We start from the raw sequence: 22,322 nt of genomic DNA, 5'->3' as shown, positions 1-22,322 counted from the left end.
AGATGGAGGTTCTCTGGTTGTGACGTGCGCGGGAGAGTCTGTGTGTGTGGGGCGAGGTCCTCATTCACTGATCATGTTTTCTCGTCGTCGCACCACGTTTGCACATTCGAGGGGTTTACTCCGAGGCAGCCGCCGGGGCGTCGAGGGTCATATCGGCGGTCTCAAAGCCAGGCATGGGGAACTGAGTGGCGAGAGCCTCGACGTCAGCCTTGAGGGCAACGACGGCATCCGAAGATTGGATGGCGGCGACAAAGTCGACGAGCTTCTTGCCCGACTTGGCCTGGATGTCGAGGGCGATGGCGACGCCGCGGTCAAGGAAGCCAGCGATGGCCTCCATGTGGACCTCAGTCATGCCGCGCGAGGTGAGGGCGGGGGTGCCAAGGCGGATGCCGCCGGGGTTGACGGCAGACTTGTCACCGTAGATGGAATTCTTGTTGGTGGTGATGGAAGCGGCCTCGAAGAGCTTCTCGAGCTTGGAGCCGGTGAGGCCGTGCGGGCGGACGTCCCAGAGGACGAGATGGGTGTCTGTCCCGCCGGTGACGAGGGTGTGGCCGCGGGAAACGAGGGCGGCGCCAAGGGCAGAAGCGTTCTTCTGGACCTGGACGCCGTAGGCCTTGAACTCGTCCGAGGCGGCCTGCTTGAGAGCGGTGGCGACAGCGCCGATGGCGTTGTTGTGCGGGCCGCCCTGGAGGGCCGGGAACACGGCAAAGTTGATCTTGGCCTCGAGGCCGACCGAGCGCGGGTCGACTTCGAGCGAGCCATCGGCCAGGGTCCGCGGGCGCTTGCGGTAGAAGATGAGGGCAGCGCGCGGGCCACGGAGCGACTTGTGGGTTGTGGTCGTCACCACGTGCGAGTGCTCAAATGGTGAGGCAAGGACGCCCGCGGCGACGAGGCCGGCATAGTGGGCCATGTCGGTCATGAGGTAGGCCTTGACCTTGTCGGCGGCGGCGCGCATGCGGGCGTAGTCCCAGTCGCGCGGGACGGCCGAGCCGCCAGCGATGAGGAGCTTGGGCATAAAGTTGGCCGAGAGCTCGTCGACCTCGTCGTAGTTGACAAGCCCGGTCTCCGGGTTGATGCGGTACGGCAGCGACTCAAAGTAGATGGCCGAGGCCGAGATCTTCTTGTTGACAGTGCGAAATCCGTGGGTCAGATGCCCGCCCGACGGCAGATCCAGGCCCATGAGGCGGTCGTGCGGCTCGAGGAGCGCGGTCTGCACAGCAAGGTTTGCCGGCGAGCCCGAGTACGCCTGCACGTTGACGCCCCACTCCTCGGGATCGAGGCCAAATGCAGCAAGGGCCCGAGCTTGTGCCAGCTCCTCGACCTGATCGATGACCTCGTTGCCACCGTAGTACCGCTTCGAGGGATATCCCTCCGAGTACTTGTTGGTCAGGCACGAGCCAAGCGAGTCAAACACGGCCTTGGAGGTAAAGTTCTCAGATGCGATGAGCTCGAGGCCACGCCACTGACGAACAGCCTCCGCCTCGACGAGCGCAGCCAGCTCGGGGTCGACCTCCTCGAGCGAGGCATTAAGAAAGCGCGGAATGGTGGACTAACTGGGGTAATGAGTGGACGTGGATGTGGAGGGAGAGATAGGATGAATGAGGAGGTGGCGGGGGGGGGGGAGGTAGTGCGTACCATGGTGGGTTGGGATGGGTGTGTGTGTGAAGGGAGGGGGGGGGAGGAGTGTGGTGTGTGAGCAGTGCGGAGGATGGACCGAGGATGGGTGACGTGAGCACACGCGGACGGACTGGTCGCAGGAATGGGTGGGGGGTGGGGGGGGGGGGGGGGGGGGGGTGACAGCAAAAAATTGTTTTTCTTAATCGCTGATTGATGGCAGCCGGCGTGGGGTGGGTGGGGAGGCGACTCCATTTCGCGCGCGCGCCAAAAAATCGCTGCCACTCCTCGCCTGGGACCGCGCTCGACGATGCAGCCCTCCACCGCTGCGGGACGGACGCACACGCTGACGACGGAGACAAGCAAGGACAGCATGGGGTGGGTGAGGGGGAACGTGACACCGAGGCGACCTACGAATGTTCCCCATGACAGGAGTGGAAGCGGGAGCGGGAGCGGGAGGGAGGGGAGCAACGCAGGAAGGCCATGGCGCCAAAACTCGCCCGTGGCCAAGCAGCGGCTGTATGCAGCGGCTGTGGCGACACAGAGTACGGGTCATGGTATGACTCAGGCAACGGTGACCTTCCCAGCTTCACGGTCACGGCTTTGGGATCCGACGCCAGTCGCAGCGCCTCTTCCGCTTGCTCCTGCTCCGCTCACATGTGGTCTCGCTGCTCCTCCGCTTGCGGACCTCCTTCATGCCCTCGCACCGGCTCTGGATGATAGTCACGCTCTGTCGGCCTCGCCGCTTGTGGCCTTTCTCCTCGGCGACATGGTGGCCGACTCGCACTCGGTCCTCTTTGATCGGTTTGACAAGGCCATCGACGGTGAGGCGCCGTACACATCGGTCCCGGCCTCGGCGCCGTCGCGGCATCTTGCCGTCCTGCTCGAGGCGAGCGTCTCGCCCGCTGCTGCGCCGTCAGGCTCAGCGCCTGAGCTTGACTCTGCCGCTGTCGAGTTTTTTCTCGCCCGCTGGCGGACGCTGATGGAGCTCCCGTTCCGCGACTTGCCCGACGACCCGGCCAAGTACGCTGTTGTTCTCGCAAAGGCCCGGCTTGATGAGCGTGGCGGCGTGCTCGAGTTTGGCCTCTTTGGCGCCATGCCCAACATCTCGGCTTCGCTCGCCAAGATCAACCCGCTCCGCGTTCTTAACACGGCGCTGGCGGCGTCGCTGCTCCCAGCGTCCGCTCGTGGCGAGCGCCGGTACGGGGCGCTGACACTCGATGCTGCGCGGCGGGTGCTGCTTCTCTCGCAGCGCGACCCAAAGTTCGCGACGTTCCGCTCGTCGGCCTCTGGGTGTCGGGCATCAACGTCCTCGCCCCGCACGACGCGCTCTACCTCTGGTCACGCCTCGTCGGCTTTGTCGCCGACGAGGCTCTCGACCGCGTCTTGGATCACGACCGCAGGTTCCTCGTTCTTGTCTACCCCGCACCGCCGAGTGGCGGCGTCAGCCCCGCCGGCGCCCTCACCCCGGTCTTTTACCAGGCCTCGCTCCACGCTCGGACCCGCAAGTGGTCGTTCACCTCGCTCACTGCTGCCGTCGCGCTCGGAGCCCTTGCTGCTGGCCACGCCGATGCCTCAGCCGACCCGATCATCCTCGGCGCACTCCGTCCGCACGCCTCGGCTGACTCTGCCCGCGTTCTCGCCGAGGCCCACGCCGAGCTCGACGGTTTTGGCTTCCCGTCTGCGGTCCAGATCTCGGTCCCTGAGGCAAAGCCTCAGCTCCAAGCAGAGTCCGAGCCCGAAGCCGACGCTGTCGAGCTGCCGAGCACGACTGTCCCGCGGCCTACGCCCCCGGCGGTTCTCGCCGCCTCGGGCCTCGATGTCAGCGTCGGCGAGTCGGGAGACGGCGATTTGGGAGACGGCGAGTCGGGAGACGACTCGGCGCTGGACGTTGCCGCCGAGCTTGGCTTTTCCGACCTCGAGATAACGATGGACGACTCGGCGCCGCACCCAGCGTCACATCCGCACGCCAACACCCACACCGGGAGTGCAGGGCATCCGATGGCGTGGCCGGCGTACGGCTATCCGCACCCGGCCTTTGCCGCGTCGATGCCGTACCCGCCGCCGATGCACATGTCGCACTTTCCGCCGCACCTCATGTCGACGCCGTTCTATGGTGCGCCGCACCCGGCAGCACACCCGGCGCCGCCGGCCGACCTCCACTCGCTCCTCCTCATGCAGCAGGAGCAAATCGGGCGTCTCTCTGAGCAACTGCGGACGCTCCAGGCGAGCCTCGCGGCGGCACCGCCGCCGCCGTCGCCGTCGTCGCCGCCGCCTGAAGCTGCAGCCGTCACGACCGCGACCTCCACCGGTCCGTCGCTCTACGACGCTCACACGTCGATGTCGTGCGATTCCGACGTCGATCACGACACCACTGTGGCGTCGGCGGCGTCGCTGGCGTCGTGGCGCGCCCGCGCCCGCCACGAGCTGCCTGCCCTCGCTGGCCTTGGACCCGACGACACGTATGACTCGTCGCGGTTCGACGACTCGCGCGAGGTTGCGCACGCGCATGTTGCTGGCGGCGACGAGCCTATCGAGCCCGACGCAGGTTCTACCGACGCCTGGGAGTGGGAAAAGGTGTCGGAGCAGGTCGAGGCTGAGGCCGCATGTCTACTCTCGGCGCTCAAGCCTGCTTCCGGGGACGAGGCAGCGCTCGCGATCGAGGCTGAGCCGGCACCTGCACCTGTTGCCAAGCCGGAGCCGGCACCTGCACCTGTTGCCAAGCCGGAGCCAGCACCTGCCCCGTTGCCGGAGCCGCTTGTTGCTCCGGAGGTCAACGACGAAAATGCCGAGTACGACGGGTGTGCCACCGCGAGCGGCGGGCCGTCTGCTGATGCCTCGCTTGTCCTCCCGCGGATCGAGTTTGAGCCGATCGACTACGACGACCTCGACGACGACGGCGAGGTGGACGATGTCAAGGCACAGGCACTGACCATCAAGTACCTCGGTATGATGTACGCCGACGGTATCGACGCTGACGACATGGGCGAGCTCGCAGGGGTGTCAACGATCGAGCCGCGGCGCGCGCCGGCCGACCTCGACCTGGCCGACTTTTCGCTCGACTCGCGCAAGTATCTCGAGTCGCACGGACTCGTCGGCAGCGGAGCGTCTTCCAGCTCGCGGCTGCTCGATCGCAATTCGATCGCGGCGCTACCCAAGTTTGGCCACAGGTAGCAGCGCAGTTGGCCGAGTCGGCAGGGGCCCACCACGGAAAAAATAGTTGTTGAAAATTGATGATTGGAGCTCACCGAGAGACCACAGCCGCAAGTGAGTTTGTTGTTCGGCAAATAATCGGGCGGGTCGTCATTGGCGACGCGAGACAGCCATTTTGGCAGGGGCCGAGCTCTCGGCAGGGCTACGCCAGCCACAAACGAGTGCTGAGGACACCTCACGACCAAGGCAGGAAAGGGCGGCATGGCGGAAGAAGCGCCTCCACTGCCTCCTCTCCCTGCACTGCCGCCATTGCCGGACGAAGGCTCTGGACGTAACACGCCGTCGCCCGTGCCGCGGCCGGTGGCGAACAAGGGCAAGTCGCCAGCCCGCAAGCGCCTGAAGCGGAAAGTGGTCAAGAGACGCGGCGCAAATGGAGGCGAGGCGCAAGGCAAAAAGAGGCCAAGCTCGGGCAAGGTGCGACGGAAGCGGCCGGTGCGGAAAAAGATCATCCGCAAAAAGGTCGCCGGGAGCTCATCAAAGGTGAGCTCAACAAAGTCGGCCGATGATTCTCGTCGTCGTGTGCGCCGCCGGAGCTCTGTGACAAGCAACGATGACAAACAGACGAGCGAGCATCTGGCCCCGACGCCTGTCCAAGGCCGCAAGCGATCAAACTCGTTTGCTGGCGCCCTGCCGGGCATTCCATCAGAGTCCAACATGGGGCCCGCGGGCGAGGGCGAGGCTGGCGCCGGGACCAGAGATGGGAGCAAAGGCGAAGGCGGAGGCAAAGGCGGAGGCAAAGGCGGGGCCGAGAGTGACAGTGGACACGGTGGTGAGGGCGGTCTCCCTCCGACTGTCTCGCAGCTCCGGATTGCAGTGCCGAGCCATCCGTCGCGTACCTCGGGCTCGTCGGACTACGTCGACGCGCTCGAGTCGCTCTCGCTGACTCCGACGGTCGGCACCCCACTGCAGTCGGAAGCCTCAACGCCGGTTGCCGAGATCGAAAATGCCGCAGCAGCCGAGCCTGTCGCTGTGACAGAGCCGGCCGACGACGGCTCGTCGTCGGGCTCCTCGGAAGCCTACCTCACTGCCATTCCGTCCGAGTTTGCCGCGGCCAAGGCCGAGCATGAGGCTGAGCAAGCAGCTACGACAGCCAGCGTCGCCGCCAAAGCCAGCCAGCAAAAGGCCAAGTCTGCATGGCGGAGCAAGAGCCAGCAGATGGCGTTTGCGGTGCGTGGTGACGACGAGACGAGCGGGTCTGACGACGGCGGCGCATCGTCGGCGTCGTCGGCCTGCTTTGACACGATGGTACCATCAGAGCTCGAGGCTGCGTTTGAGGAGCGCGAGCGTGAGCTGGCCGCGACGGAGCAGGCTGCAGCGAGTGCGGTGGCGGCTGTGGACAAGGCGCTCGACGAGGACATTGCCGACGGCGAAGACTACCACCGGCAGCGCGAGCCGGTCTTTGACCTCCGAGTCCTCACCTCGGACCAGCTTCGGGACAAACTTGTGGTTCTCGATGCCGAGCGCGAGATGGAGATTAAGAAGACGCGGATCCAGTTTGAGACGCTGCGGTCGATTCTGGAGACGTACGCGCTCGCGCATCGCGACGCCGTGCCCGACGGCGGCGAGTCTGGCGACGGCGATGAGTCGGACGGTTCGTCCGACTACGACTGCGGGACTGCGGTCATGGCGCGCGGTGAGTTCCAGGCTTGGTCCGAGGAGGACAAGCTCCGCAAACAAGTTGCTGCGCTCACCGAGGCCCGCATCGCGGACGCGCAGGCACTTGCCGCGGCTCGGCAGGAGATTTTGCAGCTGCAGGCGCAACTCGAAGCAGCGCGTGCAGTGCCGTCCGGAAGTACGATCAAGTCGGCAGCGTCGACACTGAAGTCGGCATCGCTGGCCCTCGCTACTGTTGCTGAAGACGAGCAGCTGTCGTCGTTCGAGATGGTGCTGGGCAAGACGGTGGACGCGCTGTGGGAGTCGGCCATCGACTCGATGTCGATGCACACTGCGCTCGAGACGGCCCGCAAGGCCGCAGTGCAGATGACGGCGTCGGCCAAGCCGATCGCCATGCCGGTGCTCTCGGGCAAGGGCGCGACAGCGGCGCACCTGGTTGTTGTCCGGCGGCAAGTCCGGCTCGAGGCGGCAACGCTCGAGCGGCTGGTGGACTACCTCACGCCCGCGGGCCGACCGAACCTCAAGTTCATCCAGTCGTTCCTGCTTGCGTACCGGGCGTTTGCCAAGCCGTTTACCCTTCTCTCGCTCCTCATTTCACGGTTCAACCTCGCGCTGCCGCCGTCTGCGGCCGGCGACGCAGGCCAGCAAGGCTACATCCGTCAGTGGCGGCCGGTCATCCGTGTCCGCGTTGTCACGTTTCTCTCGCTTTGGCTCGAGGGCTACTTTGGCGACTTTGGCGCCAACACGCTCATGATGGACGGGCTCGCCGACTTTGGGCGGCTGCTTGAGGCAGCGGTGGCGGAGACGCCGGAGGACGCGCCGCCGTCACCCTCGTCGGATCGGGCCATCCAGGACGCGGCGTCCAAGGAGATTGCGGTGATGGAAAAGTTCCGGCTGCGGCTGGGTGACAAGATTGCCAACCGGTCAGCGCTCATGACCGAGGCTTATGAAATCACGCTGAAGCCGGAGCAGGACAACATCTCGATCGACTTTATCCTCAAGGTGAACGACGACTCACTCGCGCAGTCGATCACCATGCTGGAGGTCAAGCTGCTGGCGCAGGTCAAGGCGGTGGAGATCCTCAACTACGCTACGCAGTCGGGCGACTCGACAAAGTCGGTGCTCAAGTACCTCGCGGCGTATGAGACCATCGTGTATTGGGTGGTGACAGTCATTGTCTCGGGCCCGACGCCATCCAAGCGCAAGGCGGCGATCACCAAGTTTGTCCGCCTCGCCGACACCCTCCTTCACAAGCACCGCAACTACAACACGTTCATGGCCATCATGGCCGGCCTCGACTCGTCGTTTGTCAAGCGGCTTGACAACACGTGGTCGGCCATCTCGTCCAAGACCCGGCGCATCGTCTCCAAGCTCCTGCACTACTCGTCCAAGCTCAGCACGCTCAAGGAGGTGATCGCGGAGCAGGCAGCCGCGGCGCCCGGCGCACCCACTGTCCCCTTCTTTCAGATGCACCTCGACGAGCTCAAGTACCAGATCCGCGCCACGCCGCTTAAGCGGCCCGACGGGCTCGTCGCCATTCTTCCCATGCTTGACCTTGTCCAGACGTTGCGGAACATCAAGCCGACGTCGCCGGCGACATATCCTTTCCAGGCCACGCCCACCATCCTCAAGTACCTTGTCCACATGCCATCGTTTGACAAGCGGACACTGTACCGACTCTCGTTCAAGTGTCAGCAGTAGCCGCGTCGGCAGTAAAGAGCGGTCGATTGCGCCGCCAGGCTCCTCTATTCATGCACACTCCACAGCCTTTTACCGGAACTTGCGCTTCTTCTTCTTGCGCTCGGTCTCCTGCATGCGAGCCAGCTTGTTGGCCTCGGCCTGCTCCGACTCGAGCGAGGCGTAGATACCCTTGATCTTGGTCTGGTACTCGGCATCGTCACGCGCGCGCTTGCGCGAGGCCTCGGCGGCGAGGTAGGCGTTGTCCTTACGCAGCTCGCGCATGGCGCCCTTTCGCTCGTCCTTGATCTTGCGCTTCATCTTGCGCAGCTCCGAGCGGACCTTGTCCGGGTCGTAGTCCTTGGTCGGCATGTACTCTTCCTCGAAGAGCGGGGTGTACATGGAGATCGACGCGGCCTTGCGCGCGAGGAGCGTGAGTGGGCGGCGTGACTTCTCCATGCCCTCGCACACGATGCGGATGTGCTCGACGAGCGGGGTGATGGCCGGCGACAGCGCCGGCATCCGGCCCGCAAGCGCCTCCAGCGGCGCCACAAACGGGCGGAAGAGAGACTCGTATGCCTCGTACGAAGTGTAGAGAACGGCGTACTTGGAGAGAATCGCCACGGCAGCCGACGCCATGCTCACCTTGAGGCTATCGGCGGTGGTGCCGGCCTCCGCCTTGGCCTTGGCCTTGCCCTTCTTGCCTGTCTTTCCCTTCTTGGCCTTCTTCTTGGCCAACCACTCGGTCTCGCCGCGAAGGAGTGCAAAGATGTCCAGCGGCTCCGGCTTGTCCGCCAGGCTGGCGTCGGCAGGGACGGCCAGCAGCGCCGGGAGGACCGCGAGCGGCGGCGGCGTCCGTGACGGGAGCGCCGCGCCCGGCGACGTGCTCACAGCTGCAATGACTGCGTGGAGGAAGAGGAGCGGCTCCGGCATGAACCGCGCCGCCGGCTCGACAAAGGTAAAGGCCTCTGCGGCGAGGAAGAGGCCGGCGGCGACGTGCGGCGCCGTTGTCGCCGCAACCTGCGTCAGCATCTCGGCCATGAGCAGCGCTAGCGGCGTTGTCACACAATGCCGAGCGTCCGAGACCGGGAAGACCCGCGCGAGGAGCTTGATGAGCAGCAGAGTACCCGGCTCGGCGACGGCATCGGGCCGCGCCACCAGTGATGACTGCAGCGAGGCAATGAGCTCCGTGGCGGTGGTCACCGCGTGGTGGCCGAGGTCGGACGCCATGTCGTGGACCGCACCGGCGAGCACGTCGAGGACCGCCATGCCCTTGGGCGTGCAGGCCGAAGGCGACGAGCCGACGGCGGCGGCGTGGACAAGGAGGAGCGTGAAGAGCTTCTGCTGCGCCTCGCGCGCGTTAGCGCCCAGCTCGACTGCGTTGAGCTTGCGGAGCCGGCGGATGATGATGCCCATGTCGCGCGGCGTGTACGGCGCAAGCATCTTGGCGAGCCCAGCCTCGTCGTCAGGCATGTCAAAGACAAACGGCATCGACGCGTCGTCTGGCTCGTCCGCCGGATCGCTCTTGTGGACAAGGCCCGAGCCCGTGCCAGGTCCCTCGCGGCGGATGTCCAGCTTGTCGTCGCCGGTCACGGCCCGCCGCGCCGCAGCCCGCTTGGCCTGCGCTTCCGCGAGCTTATCCAGCTGCTCCTGATACTTGTCATCGCCCATCCGGAGGCGGGCCTTTTCCTTGCGCAGTTCCTTGCGCTGCTTGCGGACAACAGCGCGCCGTTCGGCCGGTGTCATCGACGCCAGCTCGGCGGCAGACACTGTCTCGACCTCCATGCCTGCCACGCTAGCGTCGTCGTCGCCGGCCTCAAAGACCGGCTCGAGGCCATAGGCATTGCTGGCCGCACCCTCATCGTCCGACCCGCCGCCAAGCGTCATCCGCGCCACCCGCTCGGCTTCGAGCTTGCGGAGGCGGTCGCGCTCGATGCGCGCAAGCTCCTCGGGCGTCTTGAGCTTGTCCGACGCCTGAATCCGCTCGTCCTTGGCCAGGTCCGAGAGCAGAGAGTCGTACTCGTCGTGGCCCATGGCACGCTTAAGCGTCCGCTTCTCATCACGAGTCAGGATCTTGCGTTTCGAATCGGCGAGCAGGTCCGAGATCTCGGCGTCAAACTGGGCATCGAGCTTCTCGGTCACCTCGTCCTGCAGCGCCTTCAGCTGCGCCGCCTCATTCTTGAAAAGCTTGGACTTGGCAATGAGCTCGGCGTAGATCTCGCGCTTTGACTTGGACGCTGACGGGTTCTCGGCCTCGGCCTGGGCCTTGGCTTCCACCGCCCGCTGGATGGCCTGCTGCCGCTTCTCGTAGGCGTCGTAGGACGACTCGGCCGTCTTGCGGAGGCCGCCAAACGAGTCGTCGTCGTCGTCGTCGCCAAAGCCGTCAAGGCCCATCACAAGCTCAAACGCGTGCTTGGCCGCGTCCTTGCTGTCCTTGAACTTCTGCACGTTCTCCAGTGTCAGCTCGACGTCCTCGCCGAGAAGGGTCGACGCCAGCGTCCGCCCGCCGTGTGTCAGGACGTCAACATCGTCGTCAGCCACAGGCAGCTCGCCAGCAAGCCTCCGAGCAAACTCATCATCCAGGTAGGCATCACCATCATCACCATCATCATTGTTGAGATTGTACGCCTGCGAGCGGTTGGACCTCGCCTGACGCTCCTTCTGATACCGCATCAGCAGCTTGTCGTCCTTGCTCAGCGAGGGATCATCCTCACCAAACCGCCGATCAATAAACGCATTCCGCTTGTCCTTTTGCGCCAGCTCCACTCCCAGTGTCTCCTTTCGCTACATGGTTTGGGGGGAAGGAGGGGGGGGGTGAGTCGGTGGATGCGGCAGGAGATGCTCATCCATTTGGATTGGGCAGAGGCGGGAGCAGAGTCGGGTGGGGGGGGGATGGGTATGGGTATGGGTATGGGTATGGGTATGGGGATAGGAGGGGCGAAGGGGGTATGGAGGAGGGGAAGATGGGATGGGGGAGTGGGGGTGGCGGGTAATGTACCTTCTCCAGACCACGGGTCCGCGAGATGGCGATGTTCTGGGTGGTGGCGCCCGGGACCCTACGCTGGCCGACGACGTCAAACTTGGTCTTGACCGAGCGGGTCTCAAAGGCTGTGGATGCTTTCTTGGCTGCTGCTGCCGCTGCTGCACGCCGTGCCCGCTTGGCGGCAACCTTGGACGTTGGTCCACTGGTCTTGCCCATGGCTGGTGGGGTTGAGTGTACTCGTGATTGGCTCAAAGTGCGGGGGGCCAAGGTGGTGGCGTCGGTCGGGTGATGGGTGATGGCAGCTGGCGTGGCTGATTTGCGGCTGATGGCATGGGCCAGGCGGCGATGCAGACTGTCGGTAAAGTGTGGATGCGGTGGCTCCCGCGACGGTAGTGTATTGGCTTGTGTGGTGACGTTAGAAGAGGAACTTACAAATGAGGAAGACAAGCTCGTTGGGAAGATTGCAGAGCCAGCACTGGTCGGCGTACTTCTTGATGCGGGTGCCATCTGGGCAGTCGATCCAGGTCTGTGTGATGACCAGGATGGCAAAAACGGCATCGCGAACGTACTTGGGGAACGAGTGGTGGCGGGCAGGCGACCAGCCGGCGCGTCGGTCGTAGTAGAGGGTGCTGAGGCGAGCAAAGTCGGACGGCTTGGCTAGCAGGCGGAGTGACGGAGTGCTGACAGCGCGCGACGGAATGGTGCCGCCAAACTCTGCGGCAGCAACGAGGGTGGCAATGGCGTCAGAGGTGGCGTCGTGGCAGGTGCCAGGGGGCATGAGACTCTTGCTCACAGAGCGAGCATGCTCGGCGGCGTCAAACGGAGTGATTGGCGCGAGGCCCCCCGAGAGGAGAAAGTAGAGGCAGTCACTGGCAGATTTGCAGGCTGCGTCGTGGATGAGAGAGCTCAACCCGGCGTCGAGCGACTGATCCGGGAGTTCGCTGCATGCACAAACAAACAAGTTCGGATAGCCGCCGACTGGCTTGGTAGCCAGGCGCTCGAGGAAACGGATGTCGTTGTGATGGAAGATCCGGGCGAGGCCGTCATCACGCATCACATGGGGAAGGAGGCAGTTGCGCGGAGAGTTGACAAAGAACTGGCTGTCGACGTTGTAGCGGTCGATGAGCCACTCAAAGGTGTAAACGTCGCCGTTGGCAATGGCAACGGCAATGAGTGGGCGGAAGGCCGAGCTCCATGGCTCGCAGCCATACGCGACCAGCGTGTCGAGGACCGTTGCCGGCGACGCGAGCGAGACGGCCTTGTACAGCATATTGTCCGGCGGCATGTAGTTCCACGTCTTGGCAAGGTACGCGAGGACTGCATGGAGCAGGCCGAGGCTGGTCTCGTCAGCGCGGAAGAGGCTGATGACAACATGGTCCGCGTCATCCTCGCGCAAGTCCACCATGCCGGCGGCGATGAGGGCGTCAAAGACAGCAGACGAGAACAGGTCGGGCACAACGTCAGCAGGAAGTTGGAACGAGGTGCAGTCGACGTAGTCGATGTAGAGGTTGAAAACCTCGGGCATTGCCGGCGAGCACACCAGCGCCTCAAACGGCGAGCCAAGACCGGTGTCGACTGCAACCGTCGATGTGATGAGCTCGCCACCCAGGTACTCGATGAGCATGGCTGTCTTGCTTGGCGAAACCACGGCGCCAGTGAGGGCAGTCACAAACGATGCCGCCTTCTCGGTGCTATCGCCCCAATTGCGCAACAATTGGTCACGTGGCAGTGTCTCAATAAGGTACTCGATGACCGGCCAGGCCTGGCTCCTGACCGCAACCAAGAGCAGCGGCGGCGGCGGGTTCGTCAGCCCTGCTGGCGGCGCCTGGGCATGGGCATGCGTAAGCAGGTCGACATTACACACAGAGATGGCCACATACCGCATGTGAACCCAGCCTGCAGCCGCGGCAGCGGGTGTGGCGTCCGGCGCGGTGATCTGACGCTCGATGACCTTGTGGAGGGCGGAGACACGCATGTAGCGCGTAGAAAAATGCGGAGCAGGCGAAGTGCTTCGTCCCAGGCCTGTGATATGAACGCGAGCTCTTCGTCGGCGTCACCAGCCTGCGACGTGCCGGCAATGCCTTCGTCAGCGACAGAGAGGTGGTCAGGCCGTGACTTCAGAAGCGGGATCGACACCGCAAGCTCGGCGGCAGCGGCAGCGAGCTCGGGAGGGGTAAGATGCGGCTCGTGCGCCGGATGCCAAATGTCGCTAGCATCGGCGGTGGGAGCGAGCTTGATCGCTGTTCCTGCAGCATGGCTCTCGGCGAGTACATGCTGTGGGCACGGCTCGGTCGGCCGGGAAGCTTCAGCAGCCTCCAGTTCAACCAGGTTTGTAGCGCTCGGCAGATGGCGCCTGGAAATGCAGTGGTATGCGAGTTTGGAGAACGAGGTGGCTTGAAAGTTGCACGAGCGGCAGAGAGGCGGCGGAGGCCTGAATGGGATGCGGCGGCCGGTGCCGTCGTCCCATTTGAGGCGGACCCCAAGGTAGTGGCGGACGGTGGGGATGAACCACGGCGGGAGCGTAGCAAAGGTGATGGACGGCTCGGCAAGAACTGTTACAACGCGGTGGGCGACAGCAAAGGTATCCCACGAGACGGCGAGAGCCCCAGAGGCGGCGACGTACGGCCCATCGAGGTTGTAGCGGATGCCTGCAGAGACGACAAGGTCGATCATGTCGACAGACACGCGATCGATGTGGCGAAAAAAGAGCGGGCACAGGTCGTTGACATCGCTGAAGCCAAGCAAAAAGGTCATGACATTCATCGAGTTCGATATGACGGCCTGATGGGCAAGGCGAGCCGACCGCAGGCGATGATCATTGGCGAAAGCAGCAGCAAAGTCATCCTCGGTGACAGCAGCGGGCTCAGCGCCTGACTCGGCAGTGTTCCATACCAAGCGGATGTAGTTTGCAACATGATTGCGGAACTTGACGACATCATCGTCTCTAGCAGCTTCAGTGGCGTGCTTGAGCTCGAGGTGATCGATGAGAGCCGGCTCATGAGCATCGATGAGCGAGTCAATGTCGTCGTACTCGTACTCGAGATCCGAGTCAGTAAAATAGCCTTCGCTGTCGTGTTCGAGTATATAGTCCGGATGGGTCAGCAGCAGGGCACTATCGCAGAAGTCGTCGTAGTACGGGTCGTCATACAACCCGCCCATGTCGACATAGTCTTCAAAGAGCTCGTCCGGAAAGTGGCCAAGCGAGTCCATGTACGTCTCCTCATCGACTTCATGCAAGTCGTGGGCCATGTGGGTGTGGGGTGTGGGGGTGTGGGGGTGTGGGGTAGGGTGAGGTGGTGATAGTGGTGGGTGTGGAGCGAGTGCCAAGCGGTAGACGAGTTGGGTGTGGGGGTGTGGGGTGTGGGTGTGGGGGATGGACGGATTGACGGCATGGTACGCATCAGTTGAGCTGGTAGGCAGATGATGGTTGTTGGGTAGGATTTCGGTGTGTGATGGTCTTCTGTATCGGTGTTATGCCCCGGAACGAAGAAGAGACGAAGAAGACGGGCGAGAATGGCTCGATCGACGGCGGAGCAGGCGCTCAGAGGCCAGGTGGAGGCCAGGCCGAGGCTCCCGACACCACCACTCTCTGTGACCCAAGGGAAGGTCATTCGAGGTACGGCGGGTACCTTCTTGGTCGTGGCTGGCGTGGTGGTTCCGTGAGCGAGGGAAGGACCAAGGACCAAGGCAGGGGGAAAGGCAAAGGTGCGCGCGCGTGGGTGGGCGTGAGCAAGGTGGAGCCATGTCGTTCTTGGGCAGCGAGTGGCGCGGGCGACGGAGTCGGATGCGGACTTCGCCATCATCGAACTTTATCTCGGACATGCAGGATGTGGTGAACACGATCCGTATGACCCGGACGTCGTCGACCCAGTATCTGGATCGCCTGCTGGACACGTATGGGTCGGCTCTGGATCCATCCCAGCGTCCGCGTCCGCATCCGCCACAGACGAGCTTTGACGGCTACACGTATCCGCCGGTTTCAGGAGGGACAGGGGCGAGTGGCGTTGGCGGAAGCGGCGGCGGCGGCAGGGCAGAGTATCTGCATTTGCCGGACGGGGCCGGCGATGGCGGCGGCGGGCACGGGTCAATCTCGAGCGGTGACGGGTCATCGATGTCGCGGCCACTGCTGTCGCCGCAGGCGACGCCTACGGGCTTGCCGCCGCTGGCGTTTCCGCTTGTGGAAGGAAGTAGGATTGGCGGCGGCGGCGGCGGCGGTGGCGGTGGTGATGGGATTGATGACGGGGCAGACGACTCGGCGCCGATGGCGTCGTCGGCAGGCACGCCGCGGTCTGCACGGCACTCGCGGTCGCTCTCGATGATGTCCGGGCGGTCGTTTGGCGGTGAGGAAATGCCACAGGTCGAGTTGCCATCGTTCCGGCAGCTGGTGGAGTCTGGAGTGCCGTTTGTGCTCATTCTTCTGACGATTTTTATGTTCCATCACTTGGTGGGCATTGCGGTGAGCCTGTGGCTGGGGACTGTGTTTTACTTTTCAAACGTGCACCTCAAGGTGCATGTTGCGCGACGGGCAGAGCGGTCACGGGGAGTGCTCGCGGGCATTCTCGCGGCGATGGTTGTGCATGTTGCGGTGGTGCAGAAGCTGTTCCGGTCAGCAGACCTTGACAAGCGGCTACTGCTGCTTCCGCCGCCCGAGCCGCTTCCGCTCGACGCGATTGTGTGGGCGCTGGTGCTCAATGATTTCTGCGTTCGGTTTGTGGCGATTGCACTCAAGGCTGGTGTGGTGATGTGGTGGTCGAACTGGGGCGCGACGCGCGAGCGCGGGCAGATACTCTCGATGATCGAGCTGACGCTCAACCTGTACCGGTCTGTGCTCCCAATCCCACTGTGGTACACGTACTTTACGACGCAGGACTACGGAGTTGTCCTCTCTGCGCTGCTCACGCTCCAGTACGTGGCGTCCAAGCTGTATCTACTGACAGAGCACGTGGCGCTGTACCTCGACTCGCTGCTCGCACTGTGGCGGGCGCACAACCAGTTCTCGGTCCCGGCGACCAAGGCGCAGATTATGGAGCACGGCGACATTTGCCCGATCTGCCAGGACGACTTTGAGGACGCGGTCATTCTGCCGTGCAAGCACATGTTCTGCGAGTCGTGCGTCACCGAGTGGTTCCACTACAACAAGACGTGTCCGATGTGCCGGGCCGAGATCCCGATTGCCGAGACCATTGCCCGGTCCGACGGGCATACGTCGATGATGGCGATTCTGTTCTAGTAAATGCTTCGCATGTGTGGCGTTGATTGGCTCGGCGTGAGGAGCAAAGGGTGGGAATGAGGGGTGAGAGGATGAGAGGCCACACCGTTGACCACCTCGCTCTCTGTTCCGGTTTGGCCTGCTTCGCAATGAGCCAAGGGGAGAGTGGACAGGTTAAGGCCATGGAGGTGGCGAGCGAGAAAGTACAGGGCTCGCAAGGCGGCGGCAGCGGCGACAGCGGTGTCGGTGGCGGTGGTGGTGGTGGTGGTAGCGGGTCGGACGAGGCCGGCAGTGGCGGCGGGAGCAACACGGGGCCGGAGAGCATTCTGCCGCTGCCTGTGGGAGCAGGAGTAACACTGCTTCGGCTGGGGTCTATTGTGGTGGACCGGCTGGCGTTCCACTCGCGCAAGTACGTGTACCCGGCCGGGTACAAGTCGTCGCGGTCGTGGTGGTCGGCGGTGAACCCGACTGAGCACACGACGTACACCTCGGAGGTTATTGATGCTGGCGGGAGAGCGCCCATTTTCCGAGTCACACCAGCAGACAATCCCGAGTCGGCGACGCATGCTGACAACGCGACCGGAGCATGGACGCCGTTCTCGAAGATTGTCAACGAGGCGCGCGGGATCTCGTTTAACGTCTCGGGACCGCACTTTTACGGCTTCTCGTCGTCGATCACCCGGGCGCTTATCGAGTCGCTGCCGGGTATCAGTGATCTCGCCAACTACATTCCAATGGACGCCGAGCTTCGGGCGTCGGCAGAGGAGGACATCCGCAAGCAGCGCGCACTGGCGGCGGCGGCATCGCGGTCCGGCAACACGAGCGTGCCGCGCAAGCGCAAGCGGTCGTCGAAGAAGGCTAGCGCGTCGTCGGCAAAGCGAAGCGGAGGGGTGGGCGGCGACGGCGAAGGCGACGACCGGTCGCCAAAGCGAGCCAAGCGGATGAACTACGCAGCGCCCGAGGGCGTGGTCGTGCCGCGTCTGATGAGCCACGAGGAGTATGAGGCGTCCGGGCTTCCTCGGACGCAAGTCCGGTTCATCAAGGCCGAGCCAGAGTATGACGAGCACGGCATGCCTGTAATGCCGGTGGAGATTGGGCATACGGTGGTCATTGCGCTCGGGAAGATTGTCCACGACCGGCCGGGCTTCCACTCGACAAAGTACATCTGGCCGGTCGGCTTCCGGTCGGTCCGCAAGTTCCCGTCAATCGTCGACCCTGAGGTGAGGGTGCCATACTACTGCGAGATTGCCGACGGCGGGCACAAGCCAATTTTCCGGCTCACCCCGTCCGACCGCGCCAATGAGGCGTTTGAGGGCGACTCGGCGACCGGAGTGTGGCGGCAGGCTCTGGCGAGCGTCAACGACACCAAGATCCGACTCGGCCAGACAGACAACATGCTGTCAGCGTCGTCGATCTCGGGCCCAGCCTTTTTGGCTTTGCCAACAACACGGTCGCATTCCTCATCCAGAACCTCCCAAAGGCCGACAAGTGCCCGCTCTATCGCAAGCAAGTCTTTGCACTCGCGGTGCCACGCAACGCGGCGGAGACCCGTGGGCGGCCAACCATCTCGCAGACGTACGGTTCGCAGTCGGAGGCGTACAAGTCGTCGCGGGCGTCGCCGCGGGCCGGTAGCCGAGCTGCGCTCTCGCCTTTGGCCACCCATTCGGAGATGGCTGGCCCGAACGGCGCGGCAGCAATTTCGCTCGCAGCGCTCAAGTCGGAGCGGGTGGCGAACGGGCTGCTTGCCTCGCCGCAGGTTGCCAAGCCCGAGGCGGCGCTCGAGTCGAGTCTCGCCTCGCCGCGGCATCACTTGCCGCAGGCGAGTTCTGCTGGCACGAGCGAGTCGCTCTTTGCCAAGTTTGATCCCCACAACATTGCCGCCCCGGAGCGAATCGCCAGTGGCGGACGCAGCGAAGGCGGGCGCGGCGACGGCAGCAGCGTGAGCGGGCGCAGCGGGCGTGGCGGACTCGTGCTCGGCAGCTCGATCCTCGGCCCGCCGCGGATTTTTGGCCTTAATGCGTTTGCGCAGCCGTCGTCGCGAGTCCAGCGCATCCTGCATCTCCAGCCGGACACGGTGTACACCGGCAGTACCCGACATGACCCAGTGCCACGGCCCGAGCCTGTCTCTGCGATCTCGGCTGACCTCTTGGCGCGATACCGTGTGCTTGTGGAGGCACAATTGTAGCAACGATAAATTGGCAGGCGAGTGAACCAAGCTGCGGGTCAATGGCAAACTGGCAACTCGTCTCAACGCGGTGGTAGGCAACGGAACAGTGGCCCGTGACCAGGGACCGCCGCGTGAAGGACATGAGCGAAGAAGGAGATGGAGGTGTGGACAAATGGGTAGGGTTACAGGTGGTGGTGGACAAGCGGCGGAGGCGGCGCGTGAGACCGCGGGCGGCTCGGGAGTTGGTGGTGGTGCCGGCACGTGGCAGGGAGCAAAGTTGCAACGCAAGCAGGGAAGGCAATGAGAGCACAGTCGCCGCGGTGAGCATCCCATCTGGACCGGATACGAGGCACCAAGGGCATGCACGATTGCGCAAGCGTGCCAACGAGCGCAAGTCGGTCAACTATGTGGCTATGGAGGTGGCCAAGGCGTCGCCGATCAAGGCACGACTTCCGCGGAGCGCACCGCTCGTCACGTCACCGGCGCTGCATCCCAACGTCAATGTACTGATCAACTCCAAGTTTGGGTTGCGTCGGGCGTTGGAGCGCGAGCTGGAGCTGACGCGTGGAAGGCTACGGCAGCGGCCGGCGACACCGGTCCAGCTTGGGGTGCGGACACGGCAGCGCGGCGTGGTCCCGCAGTCGACCGGGCGGCGGGCAGCGCATGCGACCGGGCGCGGGCTCGAGCGGATGCCGTCGGGGATCCGGCGGAGTGCTGTGATGCGCAAACCAGGGCGGCCAGGGCGAGTGCGGAGGTACGTCGGCAAACTGGCGCCGGTCATTCCGGCCATCATCCGCCCAGACATCCTGCCGACGTCGTCGGTCTTTGCGGCAGCGAGCGATGCGGACGAACACGCTCATTTTCTAGAGTGTGCGCGTCGGAGCGAGTCGCCAGGTCCAGAGCCGGCATCGCCCACAGCCAGGGCCAACGCCACACTGATGCGGCGACAGGAGAGTGCGGTGCGGCTGCAGGTGGCCGCGGGCAGGAGCTGGTCCAGCGATGACTCGGACGACGAGTCGGCCTCGTCGAGTCACCATGCACTGAGCGTGAAGCTGCCGCCTAAGCTCAGAGTCGGGCGGGTGTCGTTTGCTCAGACAAGACAGAGTCCAGTCACAGGACCGATACCACGACAGTCGTCTCGGCTGGCATCGATGGCGAGCTTTGCGGTCGACGAGAGCGATAGTACGGAGGCGCGGATTCTCTGCGGGTTCCGACGCGAGCTTGCCAGCCTCCTTCACACCTCGATCCGGGACGGTCTCGCCGAGCTATTCGCTGGCCATGGCGGGGCACTGAAAGACGAATGGGGCGAGGATAGCATCGATTTTGACCTCGTCTCGCAGTCGATGATCGAGATCGCAGTGGACGCAAGCATGGATCTCGTGTTTGAGTGCGTACAAGAGCTGGCACACGCCAGCATCCACTCCGGCTCGCGGCACACGCTCTCACAGTACTCGGTGTGCGACGCGCAACTGTATGCGCTCCTGGCTACCGTGGGCGAGACTCTGAGCGTGCTCAGTGGATTTCTCACCAACCATCGGCACGACGGATTCCTCCTCTCTGTATTGCACCTCCTCGACAATGTCAAGCGGCCAAGCCACCATCGATTGTGGTCGCTCCAAAGCTCGCTCCGCGAACTTCATTCGTACACGACAGGTTGGCTGGCGACGGCGCACATGCTTCAGGATAGCGAGAGCCAGGAAGCGCTGACGCGGTGCTTTGAGCAGCCTGCGTTTGGCAGTGCATTGCAATGAAGGCGGCCGGCTGCAGACAGCGTGATGCGGCATGGGCGAGTGGACCGGCAAGGGCGGCGTCAAGGGGGTAGTGTGGATATGTAGAAGGGTAGTGGTGAAATACGATTGGGTATATCTTGCAATGAGTGTGATGGGGGGCGTGTCCGGGGTCGAGCGGTCGAGAGCGTGCTCAACCACCTAGGTTAAACAAGTCAACGCGGAAATGAGCCGAGGTCGATGGGTGTCGATGACAGCGATATTGATACTGGTGATAGTGTGAGGTGTGTGATGACATTGGGTGAAGTTGTGGGTAGCGTAGCTGGTAGTAGGAAGGAGCTAGGTGGTGATGAAGATGGGCTGATCGGGCGAGCGGGCGGCGGCTGGCGGCTGGTGGTCGGCGAAGAAGGGGCAGCTGAGGGGGCTGTGTCGAGGCTGGATGGCTCGAGATTGCTGTTGGTTGGAGATTGGGCAGTATGACTTGTGATGGTTGAGGGATGCCGGTGTCGGGGTCGGGATGGGGATGTGGGTGAGTTGGAGCGAGGAGAGGAGGAGGAGGAGGAGGAAGAGGAAGCCGAGTGCGCGATGGGATGGTGGTCGCGATGGCCACGGAATGAGGGTGGGGGCTGTGGCTGGGATGATAGTGATGGTGGTGGGGGAGGGGGTGGGGGTGGTTGTTTGTGGGTGATGGGTGGTAATGAGTATGGTAGGGGGGGATGAGGGGGGTCGTGACGTGGGGTCGTGACGGGCGAAATGGTAGTAGGTATGGCGATTGGGCTTGAGCATTGATGAAGGTGAGTATGATGCGGCTAATGGGTGTGTGTGGGGTGTGGGCGATAGGGGCGGCGGGTACTTGGCCGGCAGAGGGAAAGCGGCGGACGTTAATTGAGTTGAACGTTGAATTCATTGAAGAAAAGCCGGAACCAGCATCAAACGAGGCAATGACGTCCACAACAACAACCAAAGATCATACATGGCTTGCACAGCACACGTATGAGTAAGCCAACAGGGACTGGACAAAGCTAGCAGGCAATGGGATGAACTCGGGTGACGTTCAGGTCGATGAGGCAGACCGCGGTTGATCGATCAGATCTGCAGATCAGCCATGACCACGACACAACAGGGTCAAAACAAAATACATTGCATGCAAAACTATTGACCATGGCCAACGACAACAAAGTTGAGAATCGATGGTGTAGTGAGCAAGGCCCGATGGTGGAAGTGGAAGTCAAGGTCGACGAAAACAGGGGAGTCAAGAACAAATGAAGCATGACGAAAAATAAAACAAAGCAACAACAAGAGCGAAAGGAATGATGAATGGGAATGCATGTCGATTGTAGTCAACCATCAAAGGCAAGAGCAACAAAGCAGAACATGAAGGCCGACAATAGCAACAACAAAGCATGTGCAAACATGAACGGCAAAGAACAAAGAACATGGATAGCCAACAACAAAAAAATAAGAAAGAATCGAATCATCAATTAACAATGATCAACAACAATCAATTGAATGTCAAACAATCGAGCGAGTGACGAGTGGCGAATCATGAAAATGTTGAATGACATTCATGTCACCCACCAACCCGCACATGCGACTCGGTCGAACGAGTGACACGGGCAAGTGTCAATGGGGGATGGAGATTGTGAATCAGAATCAAAGACTCAGTTCATGCCCATGCACAGCCATGCGCATGGTGCGGTGAAGAATGAGTATGGTGGGGTGAGTGGGACTGTGGATATGGGTCATGGATGGGATGGGTAGGGGTGGCAAGGGGGCAGTGAGTGGCAAGTGGAGTGGGTAGTGGACGGCGGGGAGAAATGGAGTGGGGCTAGGGTTGACGAGGCATCAGCTAGGGTTAGGAGGCATAAACCCCAGGCATAATGCCTCGCACTCGTTTAAGGGTTAGGGTTAGGGTTAGGGTTAGGGTTAGGGTTAGGGTTAGGGTTAGGGTTAGGGTTAGGGTTAGGGTTAGGGTTAGGGTTAGGGTTAGGGTTAGGGTTAGGGTTAGGGTTAGGGTTAGGGTTAGGGTTAGGGTTAGGGTTAGGGTTAGGGTTAGGGTTAGGGTTAGGGTTAGGGTTAGGGTTAGGGTTAGGGTTAGGGTTAGAGAGATTAGGGTTA

The 22,322-nt window shown here is 62.9% G+C and overlaps 6 protein-coding genes across 6 annotated transcripts; 3 read left to right on the top strand and 3 right to left on the bottom strand.

Moving 5' to 3' along the window:
* Positions 1 to 115: 115 nt before the first annotated feature.
* Positions 116 to 1,638, bottom strand: AMSG_05721 (serine hydroxymethyltransferase; the record flags this gene model as incomplete). The annotated part of the gene is made up of 2 exons (XM_013901684.1): positions 116 to 1,549; positions 1,636 to 1,638. The coding sequence occupies 2 exons, from the start codon at positions 1,636 to 1,638 to the stop codon at positions 116 to 118; spliced, it is 1,437 nt and encodes a 478-aa protein (XP_013757138.1).
* A 535-nt stretch (positions 1,639 to 2,173) lies between these two features.
* Positions 2,174 to 8,142, top strand: AMSG_11905 (uncharacterized protein; the record flags this gene model as incomplete). Its single annotated transcript, XM_013901844.1, has 3 exons — positions 2,174 to 2,801; positions 2,867 to 4,784; positions 5,394 to 8,142. The coding sequence occupies 3 exons, from the start codon at positions 2,174 to 2,176 to the stop codon at positions 8,140 to 8,142; spliced, it is 5,295 nt and encodes a 1,764-aa protein (XP_013757298.1).
* A 51-nt stretch (positions 8,143 to 8,193) lies between these two features.
* AMSG_05718 (nucleolar complex protein 14) lies at positions 8,194 to 11,331 on the bottom strand. Its single transcript, XM_013901683.1, has 2 exons — positions 11,117 to 11,331; positions 8,194 to 10,902 (listed from the first exon to the last, which is right to left on the bottom strand). The coding sequence occupies exons 1-2, from the start codon at positions 11,315 to 11,317 to the stop codon at positions 8,212 to 8,214; spliced, it is 2,892 nt and encodes a 963-aa protein (XP_013757137.1). The 5' UTR covers positions 11,318 to 11,331; the 3' UTR covers positions 8,194 to 8,211.
* A 171-nt stretch (positions 11,332 to 11,502) lies between these two features.
* AMSG_05717 (uncharacterized protein) lies at positions 11,503 to 13,219 on the bottom strand. The gene has a single exon (XM_013901682.1). The coding sequence runs from the start codon at positions 13,074 to 13,076 to the stop codon at positions 11,517 to 11,519; it is 1,560 nt and encodes a 519-aa protein (XP_013757136.1). The 5' UTR covers positions 13,077 to 13,219; the 3' UTR covers positions 11,503 to 11,516.
* Positions 13,220 to 14,731: 1,512 nt separating this feature from the next.
* On the top strand, positions 14,732 to 18,495 carry AMSG_11904 (uncharacterized protein; the record flags this gene model as incomplete). Its single annotated transcript, XM_013901843.1, has 3 exons — positions 14,732 to 16,330; positions 16,582 to 17,709; positions 17,736 to 18,495. The coding sequence occupies exons 1-3, from the start codon at positions 14,844 to 14,846 to the stop codon at positions 18,493 to 18,495; spliced, it is 3,375 nt and encodes a 1,124-aa protein (XP_013757297.1). The 5' UTR covers positions 14,732 to 14,843.
* Positions 18,496 to 18,552: 57 nt separating this feature from the next.
* On the top strand, positions 18,553 to 20,247 carry AMSG_11903 (uncharacterized protein). Its single transcript, XM_013901842.1, has one exon. It carries the CDS (start codon positions 18,618 to 18,620, stop codon positions 20,226 to 20,228), a length of 1,611 nt encoding a protein of 536 aa, XP_013757296.1. The 5' UTR covers positions 18,553 to 18,617; the 3' UTR covers positions 20,229 to 20,247.
* Positions 20,248 to 22,322: the final 2,075 nt, after the last annotated feature.

The sequence above is a fragment of the Thecamonas trahens genome (genome assembly GCF_000142905.1).
Source record: "Thecamonas trahens ATCC 50062 unplaced genomic scaffold supercont1.27, whole genome shotgun sequence".
NCBI classification, from domain to species: domain Eukaryota; order Apusomonadida; family Apusomonadidae; genus Thecamonas; species Thecamonas trahens.
The sequence above is the reverse complement of the archived record's forward strand: the minus strand, read 5'-3'. Positions and strand labels throughout refer to the sequence as shown.

Bases quoted from the DNA above. Each gene is read 5' to 3' on its own strand.
- AMSG_05717 (XM_013901682.1), bottom strand. From the start codon at position 13,076: ATGCGTGTCTCCGCCCTCCACAAGGTCATCGAGCGTCAGATCACCGCG.
- AMSG_05718 (XM_013901683.1), bottom strand. From the start codon at position 11,317: ATGGGCAAGACCAGTGGACCAACGTCCAAGGTTGCCGCCAAGCGGGCA. The intron at 10,903-11,116 runs GTACATTACCCG...CAAACCATGTAG, and splicing joins GGACCCGTGGTCTGGAGAAG to CGAAAGGAGACACTGGGAGT.
- AMSG_11903 (XM_013901842.1), top strand. From the start codon at position 18,618: ATGAGCGAAGAAGGAGATGGAGGTGTGGACAAATGGGTAGGGTTACAG.